The 20,524-nt window shown below is 49.7% G+C and overlaps 1 protein-coding gene and 1 long non-coding RNA gene across 3 annotated transcripts in view; one reads left to right on the top strand and one right to left on the bottom strand.

Moving 5' to 3' along the window:
* Nucleotides 1-9,378, bottom strand: part of LOC308627097 — a 35,021-nt gene extending 25,643 nt beyond the window's left edge. The window contains exon 1 of the long non-coding RNA XR_014017348.1: nucleotides 9,288-9,378. This is a non-coding gene — a long non-coding RNA (uncharacterized lncRNA). The remainder of the gene's footprint in view (nucleotides 1-9,287) is intronic.
* Nucleotides 9,379-9,534: 156 nt separating this feature from the next.
* On the top strand, nucleotides 9,535-20,468 carry PIK3IP1 (phosphoinositide-3-kinase interacting protein 1). 2 transcript variants are annotated; one of them, XM_081252815.1, is made up of 6 exons: nucleotides 9,540-9,749; nucleotides 10,687-10,803; nucleotides 10,894-11,013; nucleotides 11,900-12,100; nucleotides 12,201-12,279; nucleotides 18,827-20,468. In XM_081252815.1, exons 1-6 carry the CDS (start codon nucleotides 9,677-9,679, stop codon nucleotides 19,029-19,031), a joined length of 795 nt encoding a protein of 264 aa, XP_081108941.1. In that variant the 5' UTR covers nucleotides 9,540-9,676; the 3' UTR covers nucleotides 19,032-20,468. The 2 variants fall into 2 exon arrangements, with proteins under 2 accessions (XP_081108942.1, XP_081108941.1); XM_081252816.1 differs by lacking the exon at nucleotides 11,900-12,100 and having other exon boundaries at nucleotides 9,535-9,749.
* The last annotated feature ends 56 nt before the right edge of the window (nucleotides 20,469-20,524 follow it).

Here is a 20,524-nt window from a genome sequence, read left to right as displayed (position 1 = left end):
CAGACAGGGGATGTTAAAGCTCCAGCAAGAAAATATACTACAGTGATAATACTTTGATCTTTTTAAGGCTCTTTGGGCTGACCATGACCACAAAATGGAGAGGAAACCAAGTATTTTCTACCCCATTTCTAGATAATTTGGATTTTCTTAAGCCACCCAGCATAACCAGAGAAAAATCAGAGGCTCGGCTGGGCTTCAGCTTCTAATCCAAGATGGCGGCAGTAACAACAATAATATTAATGATAATAGCTCTTAATACATATGAAGCATTCTTCTAAATGCTTTACATATATTAACAATGTCATGTTTATTGGAGCAGATTTTCCTACTATAGCCAAGAGAGAAGAAAGTCAGAGTAAAAAGCAGAGTAAAATGGCTGATGGCAGAGCCACTCTGGGAATGGGAAGGTTTCTCATAAATCTGATGACTTGTGAAGGTGACAAAAGGCCTCTCAGTGTTGAAAAGGACAAGCTCCTAGAAAGTGGAAATGCCCCTCCACTGCCTGGGTAGCAACAGCCTGGCTGCAACTGGGTGGAATTTCTACTTCTAATATCAGGACAATAAGGAGCTGCTGCCAATACTGCATAAAACTCAAGATCATTAAGTGGTGATGGCTGAGTTCCAGCTGAGCCATTAAGGTAAATGTAGAAGAAAGCGCCAGGTAGAAATATCACTGGAAACTCACAGAACACATTGAGTGTTTGAAGCTGGTACTTAACCTCCTATCGTTGAAGTCAGGGTCTTGCCATGACGGGGGCAAACCGAGTCCACTTTCGACTCCCCCCTAACACGCACGGTTCTGTTATCTGGGCTTCACCGTAGTAAGATGTTCATGCCCCTCATCCTTGCGTTTCCTTCCAGCCACAGTCACTCTACGATCGTGTTTGGGATTTTTTCTTCTTCTTGGTTCATTTTACTGTAAGAGTCTGAAGATTATATATTACAACTTTTTTTTTTAATATTTCCGGACGTAAAAATTCTTTAAAGGATATTTCTTAAGAGGAGATGGGATAGAGTTACCTGTGGGAAAAGGTGGGTGAAGAGAACAGTGCATATGATGGTGTAGAACGGGAGAGGGAGAGGAGGGAACTGAGGGTAAAAGGAAGAGCGGCCCCTGACACAGAAGCTGCTCAACAACTGTTTGCTGACTGAGAGAATGAACGGCAACAGTGGAGTGAAATACCAGGATTCAAATTGTTCTACTTTTTGATTTTTTTTTTTTTTTTGCGGTACGCGGGCCTCACCGCTGTGGCCTCTCCGGTTGCAGAGCACAGGCTCCGGACGCACAGGCTCGGCGGCCATGGCTCACGGGCCCAGCTGCTCCGCAGCATGTGGGATCTTCCCGGGCCCAGCTGCTCCGCGGCATGTGGGATCTTCCCGGACCGGGGCACGAACCCACGTCCCCTGCATCGGCAGGCGGACTCTCAACCACTGCGCCACCAGGAAAGCCCTGAATTTTTTTTTAAATGTAGTATCTACATTTTGTCTTTTTTAAAAAATATTTATTTATTTATTTGGCTGCACCGGGGCTTAATTGCAGCACGCGTGATCTTTAGTTGCGGCATGCGGGATCCAGTTCCCTGATCAGAGATCAAACCTGGGCCCTCTGCATTGGGAGCGTGGAGTCTTAGCCACTGGACCACCAGGGAAGTGCCCCACCTTTTGAATTTTGATATTTTCCCAGCTACCTTGTTATTCCCACATCCAAGATAGATTTAACAGATAAATACCTGATTTACGTATTGTAATGCTAACTACAATCACATATAAATTAAAAGTAATTCATGGCAAACACCACGATCAGGGCTTGGCACACCTGAAATAGACAGATGAATGTTTTTACATTTTGAAGACACAGTAAAGGTTACGGCAAAAGTGCTGCCTCCCGGGCCTCCCTGGTGGCGCAGTGGTTGAGAGTCCGCCTGCCGTTGCAGGGGATACGGGTTCGTGCCCCGGTCTGGGAGGATCCCATATGCCGCGGAGCGGCTGGGCCCGTGAGCCATGGCCGCTGGGCCTGCGCGTCCGGAGCCTGTGCTCCGCAACGGGAGAGGCCACAACAGTGAGAGGCCCGCATACCGCAAAAAGAAAAAAAAAAAAAAAAAAAAAAAAAAGTGCTGCCTCCCTAAAGTCAGCCCACAGAGCCCATCACTCCATATGACTGCCTAGACTATGCCTAGCAACTGGCCAAGGTCACTGGCTCCAGCTCCAAACCCAGGCCTTTCCTTTCCCGCTCCCTCTCCCTGACAGCTTACAGCTCCTGGGCTCCACCTCTGACCTCCCCTGTTCATGGCTAATGCTCTTGATAAGCTCTGAAGTCTGGATTTGAGGCCTGGTTCCTCACCTCCAGCACCTGGCCTCATGGAGTTCACACACCCTCACCATGCTCATGAATTCTAAGGCTGCACCCAAAGCTCCTTTGTGCCTTCTTGCCAGCCTGCCTTTGTTCTAGTAGCTTCCTAGTTCATCCCCCCTCACCTGGGTCCTACTCAGGTTTTTCCTGTCCAGTCAGCCAACACAGGTCCCATATCAAACTGCTTGCTGGGCACTTCCACACGCACCCCTTGCCCCTATGTCAAATTCAAAACCACAGAGGCCAGACCCCTGACACATCCCCAAATCAGCTCCCCTTCTAAACCTCCCTGGCACGGCTACTGACAGAATGGATGCACCACCACTTGGAAACCCGCCTGACAGTTCACTGGGTCCAGCGTCTGCCTTGCCCATGACCCTTCCAGCCACCCCCAGTCCTCCTCACTCAACTTCCTGAAGGAGCTGTCTGTTCTCACATCTCCCTTCATCATCTCCTTTTCCTTCCATAATCCATTCATTTAGCCCCAGCCCCCAAGCCCCCAAATCCTTCCTGACAAAGTCACCGATGGCCTTCTTGCTGCTACAACCAATGTATTCTTCTTCTTCTTTTTAAAAATTTTTTTTTTATTTGTTTGGGTGCGCCTGGTCTTAGTTGCGGCACGCAGGATCTTCGTTGCAGCATGGGGGAATATTTAGTTGCGGCATGAGAACTCTTAGTTACAGCATGTGGGATCTAGTTCCCTGACCAGGGATCGAACCGGGGTCCCCTGCATTGGGAGCATGGAGTCTTAGCCACTGGACCACCAGGGAAGTCTTAGCCACAGGACCACCAGGGAAGTCCCCAATGTATTCTTTTTAGCTCTTCTCTTACTTGACCCTCCTGGCAGCGTTTAGCGATGTGGGCCCCTCACTCCTTCCTGAAACAGCTTCCCGAACCCACACTCTCCTGGTTGCCAGTTACGCACCTTTGGCCACATTTTCTCAGCCTTCCCCCAGCCTGCTTTTCTTCCGGTTCCTGATCTCAGCGAGTGGCACCACCACCTGACGAGCTCCCACACCAAAGCCAGCCTCCTTAGGTCTTCCTGCTTGTTCCCGACACCCCCTCGGTCACAGAGTCCTGCTCATTCTTCTTCATCAATGCGTTGCCTCTCCTCAACCTCACTGCCTACATTTACGGAGCACAGACTATGAGCTGGACAGGTGTGTTCTAAGTGCTTTAATCCTCACAACAAGTCTCTAAGGTAAATTTTATTATCATCTCCCATTTCAGATTAGGAAACAGAGACACAGGGTGGTTAAGTAACTTGCATGAGGTCACACAGCTACTAAGTGGCAGAGCAGGATTCAAACCCAGGTGACCTGACTCAATTCTGGGTCCAGGGCCACTGTTCTCTCACCTAGATCACTGCAGCGGTCTCCTTGCGGTCTTCTGGCTCTGACTTGGCTTCCTCTTATCCTCCACACTGTGGCCTGACTCAACTCACTAAGAGAACAGTCTGACTCTCTACTAGATCTGCATGGCCTTCAGGATAAGTCCACATTCAGGGACCTCCGTAACCTGGTCAGCAAGTGTTTCCCTCTTTGGCTTCATGCGTTTGTTCCTTGGCCTCACTTTAATCACCACCCTGAAAGCTCCACTAGCCACGGTGACAGCTTCCACTGCCAGGCTTCTGCACATCGTCTGACCTGCCAAGAACACTAACTCCAGACTTCCCTGGTGGTGCAGTGGTTAAGAATCCACCTGCCAAGGCAGGGAACACGAGTTTGATCCCTGGTTCGGGAAGACCCCACGTGACGCAGAGCAACTAAGCCCGTGCGCCACAACTACTGAGCCACTGCTCTAGAGCCCACGTGCCGCAACTACTGAAGCCCGCGTACCTAGAGCCCGTGCTCTGCAACAAGAAAAGCCACTGCAATGAGAAGCCCGCGCACCACAACGAAGAGTAGCTCCTGCTCGCCACAACTAGAAAAAGCCTGAGTGCAGCAATGAAGACCCAACGCAGCCAAAAAAAAACGAAAAAGAACACTTAACTCTTTGCCCTTCAGATTTTACTTTTTCTGATAAGCCTTTTCTGACCTCCTGAAACTAGGCTATATGCCCCTCCTGTGAGCCCCTGTAGCCCCCGATGGTAATCCCTACTGTAGCACTGATTTCTCTGTGTTGTTTTGCCTGTCCACTGGTACCTGCTCTAACACAAGACTGTGAACTTCTCAAGAACAAGGACCTGGTTAGGGTCACTGTTATATCCTCAGTACTCGGCTTAGTGCCTGCCTGTGCACAGCATTTAATAAATAATCAGTGAATCAATAAACCTTTATTGTTTGTGTCATACTCTTTAACACCTACTTATAAATGCCCTATATTGCTTTTATTTTCATACGTGTTAGCCTGATCTTTATAACCAGATTGCAAGTTTCTGGAAGATAGCAAATGTGCTCAGTACTTCTAAGTCAGAGGTTACTGACACAAAAACTGACACATTATTAAAAACTAACAATTATTCAGGGCTCAATGAATGTCAACAATCCAAAGATGTACGTACTATTTTTCTCTCTCTCTCCCTCCGTATGAGGAAACTGAGTCAGGGAGTTTAGTAGCTTCCCTAAGATGACACAGCTAGTAAGCGACAGAGCTGGGATTTGAATCCTGACATTTGTGCCTGTATTCTCAACCCCTATAATCAGAGGCTAAGGAAACTTGGAATTACAGATGTTAAGTAATTTACCCAAGGTCATACTGTAGTGCTGGGACTGGGACCCAGGTCTTCCCAAAGCCTGCACTCTTAATTACACTGTTTCTTTTGCTTAAATAACTGTGCTAAAGCTCATACTGGGTGTTGATAAATTTTGAAAGCTGCAGATCCAGTTTACTGAGATTGGAGGACATTAAATTCCCTTCCAAAAGAAGCACAGGGCTTCCCTGGTGGCTCAGTGGTTGAGAATCCGCCTGCCAATGCAGGGGACACGGGTTCGAGCCCTGGTCCGGGAGGATCCCACATGCTGCGGAGCAGCTGAGCCCATGTGCCACGACTACTGAGCCTGCGCTCCGGAGCCCGTGAGCCACAACTGCTGTGCCCGCGTGCCACAACTGCTGTGCCCGCGTGCCACAACTACTGAGTCTGCGCTCCAGAGCCTGCGAGCCACAGCTACTGAAGACTGTGCACCTAGAGTCTGTTCTCTGCAACCCGGGGCATGGCAGGGAAGAGTAGTCCCCCCCTCACTGCAACTAGAGAAAGCACCGCGTGCAGCAGCAATGAAGACCCAATGCAGCCAAAAATAAAATAAGATAAATAAATTTAAAAAAAACAAAAAAACAAAAAAACAAAAGAAGCACAATTGTAGCTTACCAAGTTAATTTACGTTAAACATCGCCAGCCTAGTCTTACCAGCCAATTAAGTTTATGGTCTCTACTTCTCTCCCTTCAACGCTGAAGGCTGTTTCCTCAATGTGAAAGCCATGTTTTCTAAGACTGGCCTCTAACTCAAAATCAGCTCTCATTCAGGAATTTACTCTTCCCTTTATTTCCCAAAACCAGTGATGTGATTGATGTTCCCAAGTTCCCTGCTCTTGTGGCCCCCCATCTCCCCAACATGGAATGTCTTGCTTCTGAAAGTAGCCTGTGATCCACAAGCCTTCTTGGCTGTTTTATTGCTTACCCTTAAAAAATTACTATTCTCTGCTGGCTTAGACTCTTTTCCTCACATACTCTGCTTTTTCCCTTTATTGCAAACGTTTATTAAACACTTAACTATGTACCAATATGGACATAATCTAACTCACTGAAGGCCATACTTTAGAAATGGCCTTGAAGTTTAGATCTTTTGGCTGGACTATGATTTCCTTAACAAACTTCATAAAACCATCTCCTGCCCAGTTTGCAACTGTACACCCAAATATCTCTCAGCAAAATCTCAGTGGCCACTTCCACAGCACATAATATGGAGAGAATATCGGGAGTCAACTCATTAGATCTTACCACGAAGAATTTTTTACCAACACCTTGGCCCTTTTGCTGACAAAAGGATTCTTAAGCCTTTTAACAGCGTTATGGCTTCCTTAGAGCTCTTCTAAGTTCAAAATGAACTGTCCAGCTTTCTTGGGAAATGCTCTGGAGGCTCTTTCCTGAGTTAACTGTACAGCTTTGTCTCTCTGGATTAGCACTGATTTCATATGAAACCAACAGTTAAACATCTCTGAAATAGTAAAATATGATTATATTTCACAACGTTGTCTTCAGGATATAAACAATCCAAAGTGACTATTTGGGTAGTGCTGTATCACATTATTATTGTAGTAATATTTTCAGAAGAAATCTGAGGTTTAGAATAACTATAGGCCATAAAATATGGACATATTGCACTAACACATGAAGCAAAGTTCAAATTTGTATTCTAAGAAAAAGACCAAAACATCACCAATGATGATGACAGGCACATCTCTGAACTTGATCTGATTTCCTTGAGGAAGGAAGGTACTGAACTGGTTATAACAGAATATGTCTTTGAAGGATTGAGCAACAAGTCCGTCATTCTCAAAAAAAATCAAATCATCCTGATAAATGTCTTAGTTATAAGGGAGAAAAAGCAGAGATGACTAAGCTGATAAAAATCTCCTCTGGCCTGTCTTATATCTCTTCCAGGCAGTGCTGTTCCTCAAAAGACACACGGCACAAAATATGGTTTTGCTGTTATATCAAAGTGTGTAAGTTAGGGAAGATAGCAGTTTTTTAAACAGAAAAATTAGATGATAACAGCAACAGGTAAAGAAGCTTTGGGCTTCTGAGGAGGAAGTCCTGGTACCCGTACATAGGCACAGTAGATAAACTGAAAATGGTACAAGTGCTGGTCTGAGTACAGCCTGTCTCTATTGTAATCAGAAGGAAGAGTATTACAATCCAGCGGAAGTAGCCATTCAAAGTCTAAGGAGGAGCATTTCATCAGACAATAATTGAGCACTCACTGCATACAAAGGCAACAGATTAGGTGCTGAGGGATCCAAAAGAACCCCCTGCTTCTCGGAAATTAGAACTGCATTCTCATTTTCTCAAGCCAATGTATTTTATGTAATGAAACAAAATATGCATCATAGATCTCTTGCAGTGGTGTAAGAGTATTCAGGATCTGCAAGGAAAACTGCAAAGAACCTTCCCCTTCAGTCTTTTCCCTGAAGAAATATCCTACTGGTTCCCTGAAAATAGTGTAAGCTTTCTTTAGCAAGTGAAATACCACCCTGTTACTCTCTCCCTCTTACCCTGTTTCACTTTTTTTCATAACACTTAAGACCACTTGACATTTTATAGATTTGTCATCTGTCTTTCTCAACTAGAATGTAAGCTTCATGAAGGCAGAGATTTCAAAATATTTTGTTCGTAGATATATTCTCAGTATCCAGAACTATATCTAGGGCTTCCCTGGTGGTGCAGTGGTTAAGAATCTGCTTGCCAATGCAGGGGACATGGGTTCGAGTCCTGGTCCGGGAAGATCCCACATGCCACGGAGCAACTAAGCCCATGCGCCACAACTACTGAGCCTGTGCTCTAGAGCCTGCGAGCCACAACTACTGAGGCTGAATGCTACAACTACTGAAGCCCGCGTGCCTAGAGCCCGTGCTCCGCAACGAGAAGCCACCACAATGAGAAGGCCGCGTACCACAACAGAGTAGCCCCTGCTCGCCACAACTAGAGAAAGCCCACACGCAGAACGAAGACCCAATGCAGCCAAAAATAAATAAATAAATAAAATTAAAAGGAAAAAAAGAACTATATCTAGCATGTAGTTGTAGGAGGTTCTTTTTTTGTAAAATTAATAAAAGCGTTAAAAAGACACCTGAATATTATGTTAGAATTATTAAGTTATAAGATTTTGGCGTATCTGTGTATATATGTGTGGGTGTGAGAGTAAATTTACAGACTCCATATGGTGTGATTCCCAGTGGACACCAAGTCAGGAGTCAGAGGATCACAAGCTTGTGTGGGGAGTTAGGAGAGTGATTGCAAAAACAAAGCAGCAAGTCTTATTTAATGGATGGAAGGAATCAAACATTGTCAGCAAACATCTCCAAAGAGTAAACTAAATGTATCCTTCTGTCCTTTCCATGTCTGAAATCTGAGTGTAGTGAATCCAAATTCACTTCAGATTAGTTGGTTTGACATTAGCTTTCTTCCTTGAGAAAACTTTTGACATTTATGTAGTAAAGTTTTCTTTTCCCTCCTCCCTAAATTACTGCCTGCAAGATGCAAGCCCTCAGATCCAAACAGTCTCCCATTTCTATTTTGAGATTTGCCTGAGTCACAAGGTAATCTTGGCAAATCACTCTGCTCTATCTCTCAGTTTACTGAGGCTGCCTGGGAACTGGAGCTGTCAGCCAAACAGGAAGAGAGCTGTGTTGCCTAACTCCAGAAGGTCTCAGTCCTATGGATGTGGTGAGGTTTAATGACGGATATAAACGGCTGCAGATGGAATTCCCACAGGGTGGGGGTGGCGGGGGAAAGGCAAACATTTTACTTAACTTCCTCTATAGGAACTCAGGGCTGGTAGGAAGGCCAGACTATTAAATATAGCTGAGCAGATAACCCAATGTGTCTGCAAGACATGTGTTTCCAACTAAAGAGACCCCTTCTGTATTCCTACTTATTCCTACTATATATGACACCCCAAACCCCAAATATAAGCAAAGGTATGTGACTGATCTGACCCTGGCAAAGTTACACTGTTTAAAAAAAAAAAAAAAAAAGAGTCAGTGTTTATAAACATGTATAAGCTACAAAGGCCCTTTTTTTTCAAGAATGGGTATAAAGAGCTGCTTCCACCTGGATGCTCTGATTTGTGCCCCATCCACAGTCTCAAGTTCCTCCTGGTTGTGTAGCTAGCATGTTCTCCCTAAGTGGTTCTGCCTTAGTCACTGTGATTCTAAACTCCCTGCCCACCCACCCCCGCCCCGTGATGCCTCTTGACAAAATGATTCTTTCTGTACTCACACAAATGGAAACAGAAGAGATGAAAGGCCCCGGGGATGCAGACAGTGCAGGTCTCAAGTTGAACCACTGCTAAGCACAAGCTGAACTTTTCTGCCTCTCTTCGGTTGGCTGAGTTCCTCTCCTGACTCAGGGTAGAGTGATGAGCCTGGCATAGGAGGCTTAGGACCCAGGGGGCGCCTTTCAGCCGAGGGAAAAAAAAAAAAAAAAACACCACCTCGCTGCAGCAAGCTGGCTGGGAAGCTCCCAGTTCTAAAGAGAGGCTGTTTACCAGAAGAGCATAACAAGGGCAGGTCTGACTGCAAGGCTGGGAACGGGAGGCAGAGCCGCCGCCAAGGGGACCCCGGTTGGACCCTGGTTGGTCAGTCACCTGCAGGACGAAGGAGGTGAGGATGCTGTTGGCCTGGCTGCAAACAATCCTCGTCTTCAGCAACATGCTCCTGGCAAAAGCCTATGGATCTGGAGGTGAGATTACTATCTTTCCTGTCTGCAACTTAATGAAGCAGAAAGGGTAGAGCTCCCTATTTCCCAAGCAGGAAGGAAGATGACAGGAAACGAAGCTTTTAGCAGGTTCCTGTTGTCCCATGAAAGCCTTTTTTTTTCTTCCCCTTTCTCCTTACCCTGCCAGGAGCTTGCAGCTCCATCTTTGCCATTAAGAACAAAGGCAAGTAGCCACTTTCTCTTTCCTTTTCCTTGCCTGTGGCTCATGAGTGGATGGAACTTGGGGGTTCATCTCCCCTACTCCTAAGTACTGTTCTTTTCAGGGGCTTTGCACGGTGTCACCAGAGCGCAGGCCCTCCTCCCCCAGCCCCTTCCTGCGGCTCTCCTGCTGAGGGGAGTGGGAGTTTGGAGTCACATCCAGGCAGCGATGAGGCTGGTTCCCTCTGTCTGAGGCTCTCTTTTCCGTGACTGAATCAAGGCTTTTGTAGAATTCTCTTGGGAGGGAGTGTTGCCTGTGGAAGTGTGGCCACATCCGCGGAGAAGGGAACACCAGAGTTTATGTAACATGGAATGACAACACAGGGATGGATTTCGGGTCCGGCTGCCCACCGACCGAAAACTACCACCGTCTCCACAGAGAGACCTGAACCCAGGGCTCCCCAGCACCCTCCTGCAAACTGGCCACAAGTTCCAGAGCAGCAACCCCTTGCACTTGTGCAGTGCTTTCCGGCTTACGAAACAGAAAGCAAAGAAAAGAAAAAAAGCTAACACTAAGCGTTGGGGGCCGGGCACAGGCTGGGGGCTCTTCACGCGCTCTCCCTCCCTTCTCTTGACGGCCCCTCACAACCCTGCGAGGCAGGCGGGGTTTTCCACATGAGGGTAGCGTCTCCCAGTTGGGATGGGCCCGGGCTCCCCTGCCCGCCACTCAGTGTCCTGTCCGGGGGACTCCTCTTCCTCACAGGCTGCTTCTGGGACAACGGCCACCTGTACCGGGCTGACCAGCCCTCGCCCGCACCGGGCCTCTTCTGTCTCAACTGGCTGGACGCGCAGAGCGGCCCGGTATCTGTCCCCGAGTCGGGTGAGTGCCTATCCCGGGAGGCGGGCCTCGGGCGGGCGGGCGGCGGCTGCGTCCCGGCCCCGGCCCATGGCGCCTTCTTTCCCCTCCCAGGCGCCGGCAACCATAGCTACTGCCGGAACCCGGACCAGGACCCACGTGGTCCCTGGTGCTACGTCAGCGGCGAGGCCGGCGCTCCCGAGAAGCGGCCTTGCAAGGACCTGCGCTGCCCAGGTACCCGCCCGGGACCCCGCGCCCAGCGGGGGAGCCAGAGAGCCGGCAGCACACGTGCGACCGCGCGACGCCGGCCGGCCCCGCCCCGCCCCGCGCCGTCCGATTGGCCAGGGCTGTCTCCAGGCCGCGGGGCCCGAAGCCCATTGGCCGGCGCCGCCGCCTGGAATGAGCTCATCCTCCGCGAGCGCCTAGTAAACAACTGTGGGCGGCGAGGCCCAGCCCCTCGGCCGAGCTCCCTGCCCCTTGCATTGCCTGGGGAGCCGCAGAGTCGCGCGTCTCGGGTCCACGCCCTTACTGAGACCCTGGGCGTTTACTGACCTCTTGTGGAGCGTCTGCTGTGTGCTAGGCACTCTGCTCACAGCACCCCCCCCCATCATTAAGAACCAGTTTGGGGGATCTGAGCCTCAAAGAGAAGTTCAGCGATTTACCAAAGGCAGTGGCAGGGTCCAGGTTTGAATCCAAGTTTCTTAGACTCCATAGTGCAGACTTGTGGCTCCCGGCGCAGCAAGACGATTCTCTAGGATTAAATGGGATATGTAAACATATAACATAGGGGTTGGCATAAAGCTTGGGCTCAACAAACCTGAGCTGCTCAGAGGAGTCATGGATTGTTTCCTGGCATAGATGGGGGACCCCTGGAGGAGGTGGCAGCTGAGCTGGGCCTTGGAAGATAGCAAGGATTTGAGCATATGAAGACGTGGGAGGCAGGAGAGGCCCTTTCTCATAGCCTTCCCCTCACCTTGGCCTCGTCGCAGCTATGGTGCAGCCCTTAGGCCTGGTCTTGCCCCTAGGTCTTGAAATAAGTGCGTTCTAAGGTGGGCCCCCTCGTCTGCCCCCAAACTCAAAGACACTTTCTGATGAGAGCTGTTTCCCACTTCACCTCCAGAGACCACTTTCCAGGGCCTGCCAACCTCTACAACAGAAACCGAGGAGGTGTCTGAAGTGCCAGGAGGAGATGAGGTGCAGGTGTTTGCTCCTGCCAACACCCTGCCTGCCCAGAGTGAGGCCGCTGCCGTGCAGCCAGTGATTGGGATCAGCCAGCGGGTGCGGGTGAACTCCAAGGAGAAAAAGGACCTGGGAACCCTGGGTATGACTGCCCACCCCTGTTCTTGTGGGATTTATTGAGAAATATTTGCTGATTATCTGGGGTGGAGATAATGGTATACCTTGTGTCCTGTCTTTGGCAGGCTATGTGCTGGGCCTTACCATGATGGTGATCATCATCGGCATTGGAGCTGGCATCGTCCTCGGTTACACCTACAAGAGGTCAGTAGCTTCTCTTCTGGGCTCTCTGAGAGAGGAGAGGAAGGTCCACAAAGTCAAAGCAGACTCCTTTGTGGCATTCTTACCCATAAAGGAAGTGAGGTGTTGGAAGAGGAAAACCAGCTCAAGATGTAGAGACTTGGTTCTAGTCTTTACCAGGTGACCTTGGACAAACCCTTTCTTTTGGTGCCTTTACTCCTCACCCAAAAGCCTCCTGAGGTAGGGGCTCTTGTTCCCCATTTTACAGGTGAGGAAGCCTTCATCAGAAAGGTGAAGTAAGCTTGCTCAAGGTTATACTGCCTGGGACTGGCTGGATTCAAACCCAGCTCTTTTGACACCACATTCCCTGCTGTCTAATCCAGCGTGCCTGGTGTGGAAGTGAGTGGCCCTGCAGAAATCAGGCTGGCCTCTCATTGCAGGGACCCTGAGATTGAATTCTTTCTGTGAGTTATAAAATTCTGCTCCTCGAAAAAGTTCCCAGCCACTGCTTTTGCAGTTGGGGCTTGAATGTCCTGAGCCGTAAGCAGTGGGATCTCCTTTAGGACAGGAGGAAGGAAGTGAGTAAGAGGATAGGGAGTCTGTTAGCTACTCCACACCACATATGAGAAAGCCAGAGAGGCTACCTGGGAAACTCAGGGACATGACCTGTGGCTGGGATGGCAGAAGGAGGAATGCTTATTTTGAGAGGTCCCCTGAGATGCCATGTGGAAAAGGCTCTCAAAGCCAGTGACGGATGCATGATGATAAGCCAGAGTTATGCCCATTTTTACAGCACTGGCTAACTCTGGGAAAATTATTTACAAAATCTTGGGCAAAATCAGGGGATTTGACTTCTAGTCCAGAGTATGTGTGATGTTTCTTTTCTATGGTCTGGGAAGGCTTCCTATAAGGGAAGTGATGTGGTGGCCTGCATTTTCCAGTGGTGAAGACCACGTCTGAGCCCACAGCCCCAGTGGGTCACCCAGCATTAAATAAACTGAGGTGTCTTTAGGGCAATGTAGTCAGCCTCCTCATTTTACAGATGGAAAAGGGGAAGTGTTGGGTAAGAATAATAACAACAATAGCAGCAGTAGCGAACGTTTACCAGAGGCCAGGCACTGCTTCAAATGATACGCACACTTTAACTCAATCCTCGCAATCACCCCTTATGAGGTAAATGCTGTTATTACCCCCAGTTTACAGATTAGGAAACTGAGGCAAGAGAGGATATGTACCTTGCTTGAGGTCACACACCTAGCATTTGGTGGAGTTAAGTCTTAGCCCTACCACTAACTAGCGATCTGTGTGACTTTGGGCAAGTTGCTTCTGTTTGCTACTCCAGGGCACTGCTGTAGCTGAGGCATGCGACTGCCTGGCCCATAAACCATAGCTATTTTTCTTTTCTGTAATACGTGGGTACTGCACTAGCACTCTCCGGACCCCAATGCTTCTCTGATCGTCTGTGATTCAGGAAGCACAGGTTCAGAGAGGGGAAGTATTGACCTGAGAGTGCCTCCTGACTCCCAGTGCAAGGTTGCTGCCCTCAGTGGTATGGTTGATGTGGCAGGTCCAGGGGCACCTGCTTGTCATTTCACAGAGTCAGAGGAAATGATGGGGAGGCCCTGGTTACAGTTCGTAGTCAGACCCAAACTGTGTTGGCTGAGTCTAGCTGTTGAAATATTTCCTCCTTCTTCAGCCACTGGATAGCAGTTGGCTCTCCTCCAATCCCGTGACAGTGTCCAGGCCTCCAGGTGCGTGAACTGACTGCTAAACGTCCTTAATTGCAAGCTTAGTTCTCAGGCCCAATGAGGAAGCCAAGCCTTTTTCTTCTAGATTTGTTCCTTCAGGCTGTCACAGGATTGCCCCAAGGCCTTGTATTTATTTTCCTGTAAACTCAGGGCGAGGCACCAAGTCACCAGACTCCCCGTCACTAACCATCGGACCACCCCTTCCCTTGGCAAAAGTGCTCTGAGCACAGACTGTACAATAGGAAACCGCATGTGGGCTGGAGGCAAGCTCTCAGCCCCCATCTCTCCCCAGAGTCAGAAAACAGAGTGTTTTGGAAAGCGCTGTTGAGCGCAGGTCCTGCTACTTCCCTGCACCTCCGTTTCTTGTTTCTTGTCTGTTCAGTGGGGCTGTATCCCCACTCCACACACACACACACACACACACACACACACACACACACACACACACACACACACACACACACACACACACACACACACACACACACACACACACACACACACACACACACACACACACACACACACACACACACACACACACACACACACACCCCAGATTACCATTAAGTATTATGTGTAAACAGTACAACACCAATCAGGTTAACTAACCACTAGCTGCCAGCATTTATTGCATGCTTTCTTAATAAGCAAGGCCCCACTGAATGCCCTTCCCTGATGATCACGCCCAAGCCTCAGGACCATACTAGAAGGACCACTTTTACACCGTTCTACAGTGAGGAGCTGAGAGCCAGAGAAGTTAAGTGCTGTGTCCAAGCTACACAGCCAATAACGTGTGTCTAAGGATTGCCAGTATCTCCCAAAAGTCCAGTGAGGCCCAGGAACTTCATGCCAATTTGCATTGGATTGCATAGGACAGTAGGAAAAATTGGAACTTTCAAAATAAAATAGCTGGGTTTAAAAGTTAAAAGAACCAGGATCTAGTTCTGGAACACCCAGTTCTGGGTGTGACAGTGGACAAGTCATTTACCTTCTCTGATTTCCTCATATGTAAAATAGGGCCAGGAGGTTAGTGATGATACTCTCAGCTCTAACGTTGCCTAAAAAAAGACAATATTACCTGGTGGTGGCTGCAGGCAATACTGGGTTCAAATCCCAAATCCACCATTTGCTTGAATAAATGATTAAACTTCTCTGCATCTGCCTTCCCATCTCTAAAAGAGATCCTAATAGATGCCGCATAGGTTTGTTGTGAGGATGAAATTAGTGTAGTTTGGGCAGACAGTTGGTGTTCCTAACCTTAGCTGCCTTGAGGAACTTGTCCTGAGCAGCAGTGTGGCACAGCACCGCTTCTGACTGAGAAGGGAGCAGTGGCTCAGAGTTAATAATTTGAAGGAACCCGTGTTACCTGAAGGAGGTCTCGGGTGCCTCCAATCACCCCCTCGAAGAGGATGTCAGACACAGGCAGCAGCTCCGTCCACACCTGCTCTCTCTGGCCAGCCCAGCTCCTGGTCCTGGCCCCAGAGCAGTCAGGATAGAATTACTGCAAGCCATGAGCCCCCCATCCCCCTCCCCACAAGGCCAGGGAGAGAGCTTTCCCCTGGCCGTGAGGGGCAGGCAGGTACCAGGCTTCCTCTCAGGGGAGGCAGGGCGGCTGGTGGGGGCGGTGAGGGCTCAGTCTGGCGGGTCTTTGTCCTGGTTGTCTGGGCCACGAGGTTCAGGTGTCCAGTCTGCAGCTTCCTGCCCCTGCCACTGCCCCTGCAGCGTCTGTGCTCTGGCTCTGGATGGAGTATTTATTTTCTGATACAAAGGCAAGGGAAAAAGTGTAAGTCAACCCCACTCTGCCTGCTTAAGAGAGGAGCTGAGTCAGTGAGTGAGTCTTTTGTTCTTTCCTGGCTGCCAGACAACAGCCTGGCTGCCCCCCCCCTACCCCTAAAAGGTGGTGAGAAGGGGCTGAGCCACCTGGTGGTCAGTGCAGCAGGCCTGCTGGCCTCTCTCAGACCTCAGAAGGGGCTGGGGGCAGCCACCGCACCTCCAGGACTCAAAGGTACCATTAACAGGAGGCACGTGGGGTTGGGTGTGTTTTGAGGCTTCTAAATGGAAGACACTGTCATCCAGATGAGTCCCAGCACCTGCTTCCTTCATTACCCTTGGCTGCTCTTCCAGCCCGACTCTGCCCCATTAATCCAAATTGATTTTTTCCCCCTAAAGCAGCAGTACCCAACCTTTTTGGCACCAGGGACCGGTTTCATGGAAGACAGTTTTCCCACAGACGGGGGTGGAGTGGGGGGCGATGGTTCGGGCGGTAATGTGAGCGATGGGGAGTGGCAGATGAAGCTTCTGCTCATTTGCCCGCCGCTCACCTCCTGCTGTGTGGCCCAGTTCCTAACAGGCCACAGACCATACCAGTCCACGGCCTGGGGGTTGGGGACCCCACCCCTGCCCTAAAGACTTGTGTATGATGCAGCCTGACCATTATCAACAGCTCGGCTGACCACAGCTGGATGCTTGATAAAGGAGGTAGCTGAGGAAAACAGGGCTTTGGAGTCAGACTCCAAAGCCTCACTTTCTTCTATAAAATGTGGGTGATATTTGCAGTCTTGCAAAGTTGGGTGGAAATTGAAAAAAGATGGTACATGTATAAAGTGTGTGGCATCCAGTAGGTGCATAGGTAGCTCTTCTCATGCTGGATGATGGGAAGGCCATTTCCTGGCACCTTAGTGGGTCCTCAGGAAGCATGAGTTCCTGCTTTCCCTCTTCCTCCAGCCCCTTAGATTTTGAAATTCAGGCCTGGCCCAAGACTCTTGGCACATACTCTGCTTCTTTCGTAAATGGCCTTTTGGTCTTCTGCTGGCTTGGGGGCTCCCTTAATAAAATTAAACCCAGACCTTCCAAGTTTCTCCCTACACGGGCAGACTTGAAGAATCTAGCATTTTGTTTTATTACAGAGGTAGGCGTTTTCTTTGATGCGGCCGCAGCTGTAACCAATGAGCAGTGCCCAGGGGCAAGTGAATCTCAGCCTGTGAGTGGGGATGCACTTGGTCCAGACCGCCCTGTCCTCATGGCCCTCCATGGCCCCTCTGGGTGCTCTGGGAGGTCCTCTGCTGCGGGGGTTGGTGGTGTCCAGTACAGAGCCTGATGAGGATGCATAGGAGCTGCAGGCTTACACATTCAGAAACTTGGCCACCCAGGGTGAATCAGGGAGATGAGCTTACAGGTTTGCCTTCTGTGACCTTACAGTGAGAAATAGGGAGTCAGGGCACATCTCATGTGTGGGATCTCACAGAATGTTAGGGTCCGTGGAGGTTATCAAGGCCAACTCCCTGTTTTACAGATGATGAAATGAAGGCCCCAAGAGAAGGAGAGTGGCTGAGGTCACACAAATAATACTCACCTTGGCTGGTCAGTAGGAGAGTTCCCTTGGGAACCCAGATTAAGATAACGTTGCTTGGTGAGTCAAGTCGTATTCAGGGCAAATCATAACAGCCTCCTATGAGTTTTACAGCAGTTCCACTGTTTTTGAAATGCTTTCCCATCCATTATCTTATTTGGAGGCAGATATTATCCCCATTTCACAGATGAGGAAACCAAGGCTCCCTGAGGCCAAGTGTCACACAGCCAAGGCTGGGCTGCCCCAAGTACAGACAACTGGTTTATTTAAAGACAGTTATGAGGTACCTGTGCCAGCTCTTCCCTATCCAGCCCCTGCTGTTTTCTCAGTGTTACTCTCCAGTCTCTGGACACTTTTGTCATCGCACCTCACATGGTGATGGCTGTGTAATCCATCTGATCTTGGCCGTCTCCCCAGGGAGTTTGAAACAGGCCTGTGTTGCTGCACCAAGTCATCCATTGGCTACTTGTTTCAAGGCCTCTTTGGGGTGGGCTCCTTCCGGGAAGATTTCCTCTGACAGCTGAGCCCACGTGTCTAGTTGCTGTGTCAGACGATGCTGACCTGTGTGCTGGGAGCTGGTTCTGGTGTGCAGTGTGCTAGGCACACACCAAGCCCTTTGGCTTGCAGTGGGGGTGGCCTGGTCCCATGGGGTGGGCAGAACATGTGCAGCTGGAAGACTGGGTGGGTGAGTCCCTGCCCCACTGTTTCTTTGGGGGTGACCCTGATCGGGTCAGAACTTCTCTTGAGCATCAGCCTGAGTCTGACAGACTTGGGTTTGAGCCCACCATGTCATTCGGAGAGTTCAGTTTCTCTGGACTTATTTCCTCATCTATAAAATGAATGACAATACCTAATCGTTAGGGTTCAGAATGAAGTGAGATAACACTCGTAAAGCTCTTAGCATGGAGCGAGCACTTCATGTGAGTGAAATGGGGCAATACCAGGGCCTGATTGGGTCACTGAGCACCATGAGAATTGGAAGGCTTGTGAAAACTCAGGGTCCCGTGGTCATTGTCTCCCATTGACCTGAGCAGCCCTCAGAGTCCTTTTTGGCCCCTGCATGATCCCTGTTTCTAGCCAGGGCTCACAGCTTCTGGAAATTTTGAATAAGATGTCTCAGAACAGGCTAGTCAGGTCAGTTTTCTGGACAATTTTATAGGTGAGGGCTGAAAATTCTCTGGGTCTTGTGGCACCTTGGGCTGAAAAAGCAAAACCCCACCTTGCTTTAAGAGTCTCTTTCCTACACAGTATCTTCATTGAGCCCCACCGCAGCTGTGTGAGGTTCATGCAGATGAGGTTTAGGGGCTCCTTGCTGAGTTAAGGCAGTCTGGCAGAACGGAAATCTAGGCCATGAGCCACTGACTGGCTGTGACCATGGCCAGCCCCTGCCCCTGCTGGGCCTCAAGATGCCACCTTAGGAGCAGAGCCGTGCAGGAGGCACAGCCTGAACGCTTCCCTCTTCTCCTGCCAGGGGCAAGGACCTGAAAGAGCAGCATGAACGGAAGGTGTGTGAGAGGGAGATGCAACGAATCACCCTGCCCTTGTCTGCCTTCACCAACCCCACCTGTGAGATCGTGGATGAGAAGACCATTGTGGTCCACGCCAGCCAGACTCCAGTTGACCTTCAAGAGGGCAGTGCCCCCCTCATGGGCCAGGCGGGCACTCCAGGCGCCTGAGTCCCCCATGATGGGCAGGAGCCCATGCAGACACTGGTGCAGGACCGCCTACCCACCTACAGCTGGGAGGATCTACACTTTTTGTTGTGGTTAAAAACCCCCCACTTATTTTTTTGGTTTGTTTTTGGTGAATCCTAAGACAAGCAGGTGGCACTGTGGGCTGAGGGTGAGGCTGGGTGGGGTCCTACCAATGCTGTTTCTCCATCCCATGGAGCAGGATTTTGCCCATGGATGGAGGCAGCGGCAGTCCCCGCAGCAGTGCTGCCAACAGGGGCTTCCAGTGCCCTGGAACTGAACCAGGCATGGACAGGGAGCTCCCCCAGCTCCTCTGTGCTTTATTGTCCAAGATGGCCTCAGCCTCTGCCTCCCCATGTGTTCTCCTTGGGCTTGAGTGGTACACACTGTTATTCACAGTTCAGGTCATGTAGGTCGAGAGGCGGTGTTTAAAAAAGATACTTAGTTTTTTAAATATTTGGGATGCAATTCCCTGCAGACCTCTGAGAAATGGAAATGAGTCTGTACCAAAGTCAGAACTGTGGGTTGAGAACGGGATCTAGGCGGGGGGCTGCTGGCAGTGATGTGCCTTGACAACCGTGGGCTGGGCCCAGGGACTCTTCCTGTTTTGAAAGGAAAGGAAGGGAAGAATCGCACTGAACATTCCACTTAGGAAGAGGGTAAAGAAGGATCTGCAGCTGCCTCAGGCCACAGGACCCAAGTGGACCTGGGGTGCCCCAGACGGTCTCTCTTCGGGGTGGACAGTGACCTTTCATTCTTCAGGGGTGAGACAGCAGCCAGCTAACCTGCGGGAATGACACTGTGGGTGAGGCCTTGTGAACTGCTTCTGAGAGGTTAACCTGGAAACCCACTCGGAGGCAGGGTGATGGAGGGGGCTTCAGGACTTGGCACCTGCCTAGGCCCAAATCTGCAGGTGGCTCTGTAGCCTCCAGGCCAGCGCCTTCCTGTGGGGTCAATAGGGTGAGGGCCACAACCCCTAACTTGTAAAATAATCATAGAACCATTGAAAGGGACCTTAGGGTTCCCGAAGCCTTTTGGACAGGGGCCAGAAGTGGAAACTGACATTCAGGGTCACAGAGGAAGCTACCAGCACGGCCAGCCCTGAGGCCCTGATATCACACTCAGAGGCCTTAGCACTGCTTCCCGTCCACAGAGCTTCCTTCCCAAAGCCCTGCCACTGCCTCACATGGAGAGGGGTTAGTGGGGCCCAGACTCTCCGGCAGGCTGTTCCTGGAAGTGATCTGCTGAGGGGACCTAGGCCTCAGGTTGTCCCTTGTTGGTAGTGATGCAGAAGAGAACATTACTGGTTTCTACTTTTCTATAAAAGCATTTCTCTGTGTACATGTTTTATATACCTCATTTTGACACCTGCCTATAAAGTGCAGGAAATTGCTCTGCATTTGACTTATAAAATAAAAAAAAGATGACTCCATATTGCCAAGTTTTTGTGGGGTATCAGGACCCTTCTCCCAAAAGTT

This window comes from Mesoplodon bidens (genome assembly GCF_964165515.1).
Source record: "Mesoplodon bidens genome assembly, chromosome: 13".
Classification (NCBI taxonomy): Eukaryota; Metazoa; Chordata; class Mammalia; order Artiodactyla; family Ziphiidae; genus Mesoplodon; species Mesoplodon bidens.
Note: the sequence above shows the minus strand (reverse complement) of the source record. Positions and strands in the feature narration are given on the sequence as shown.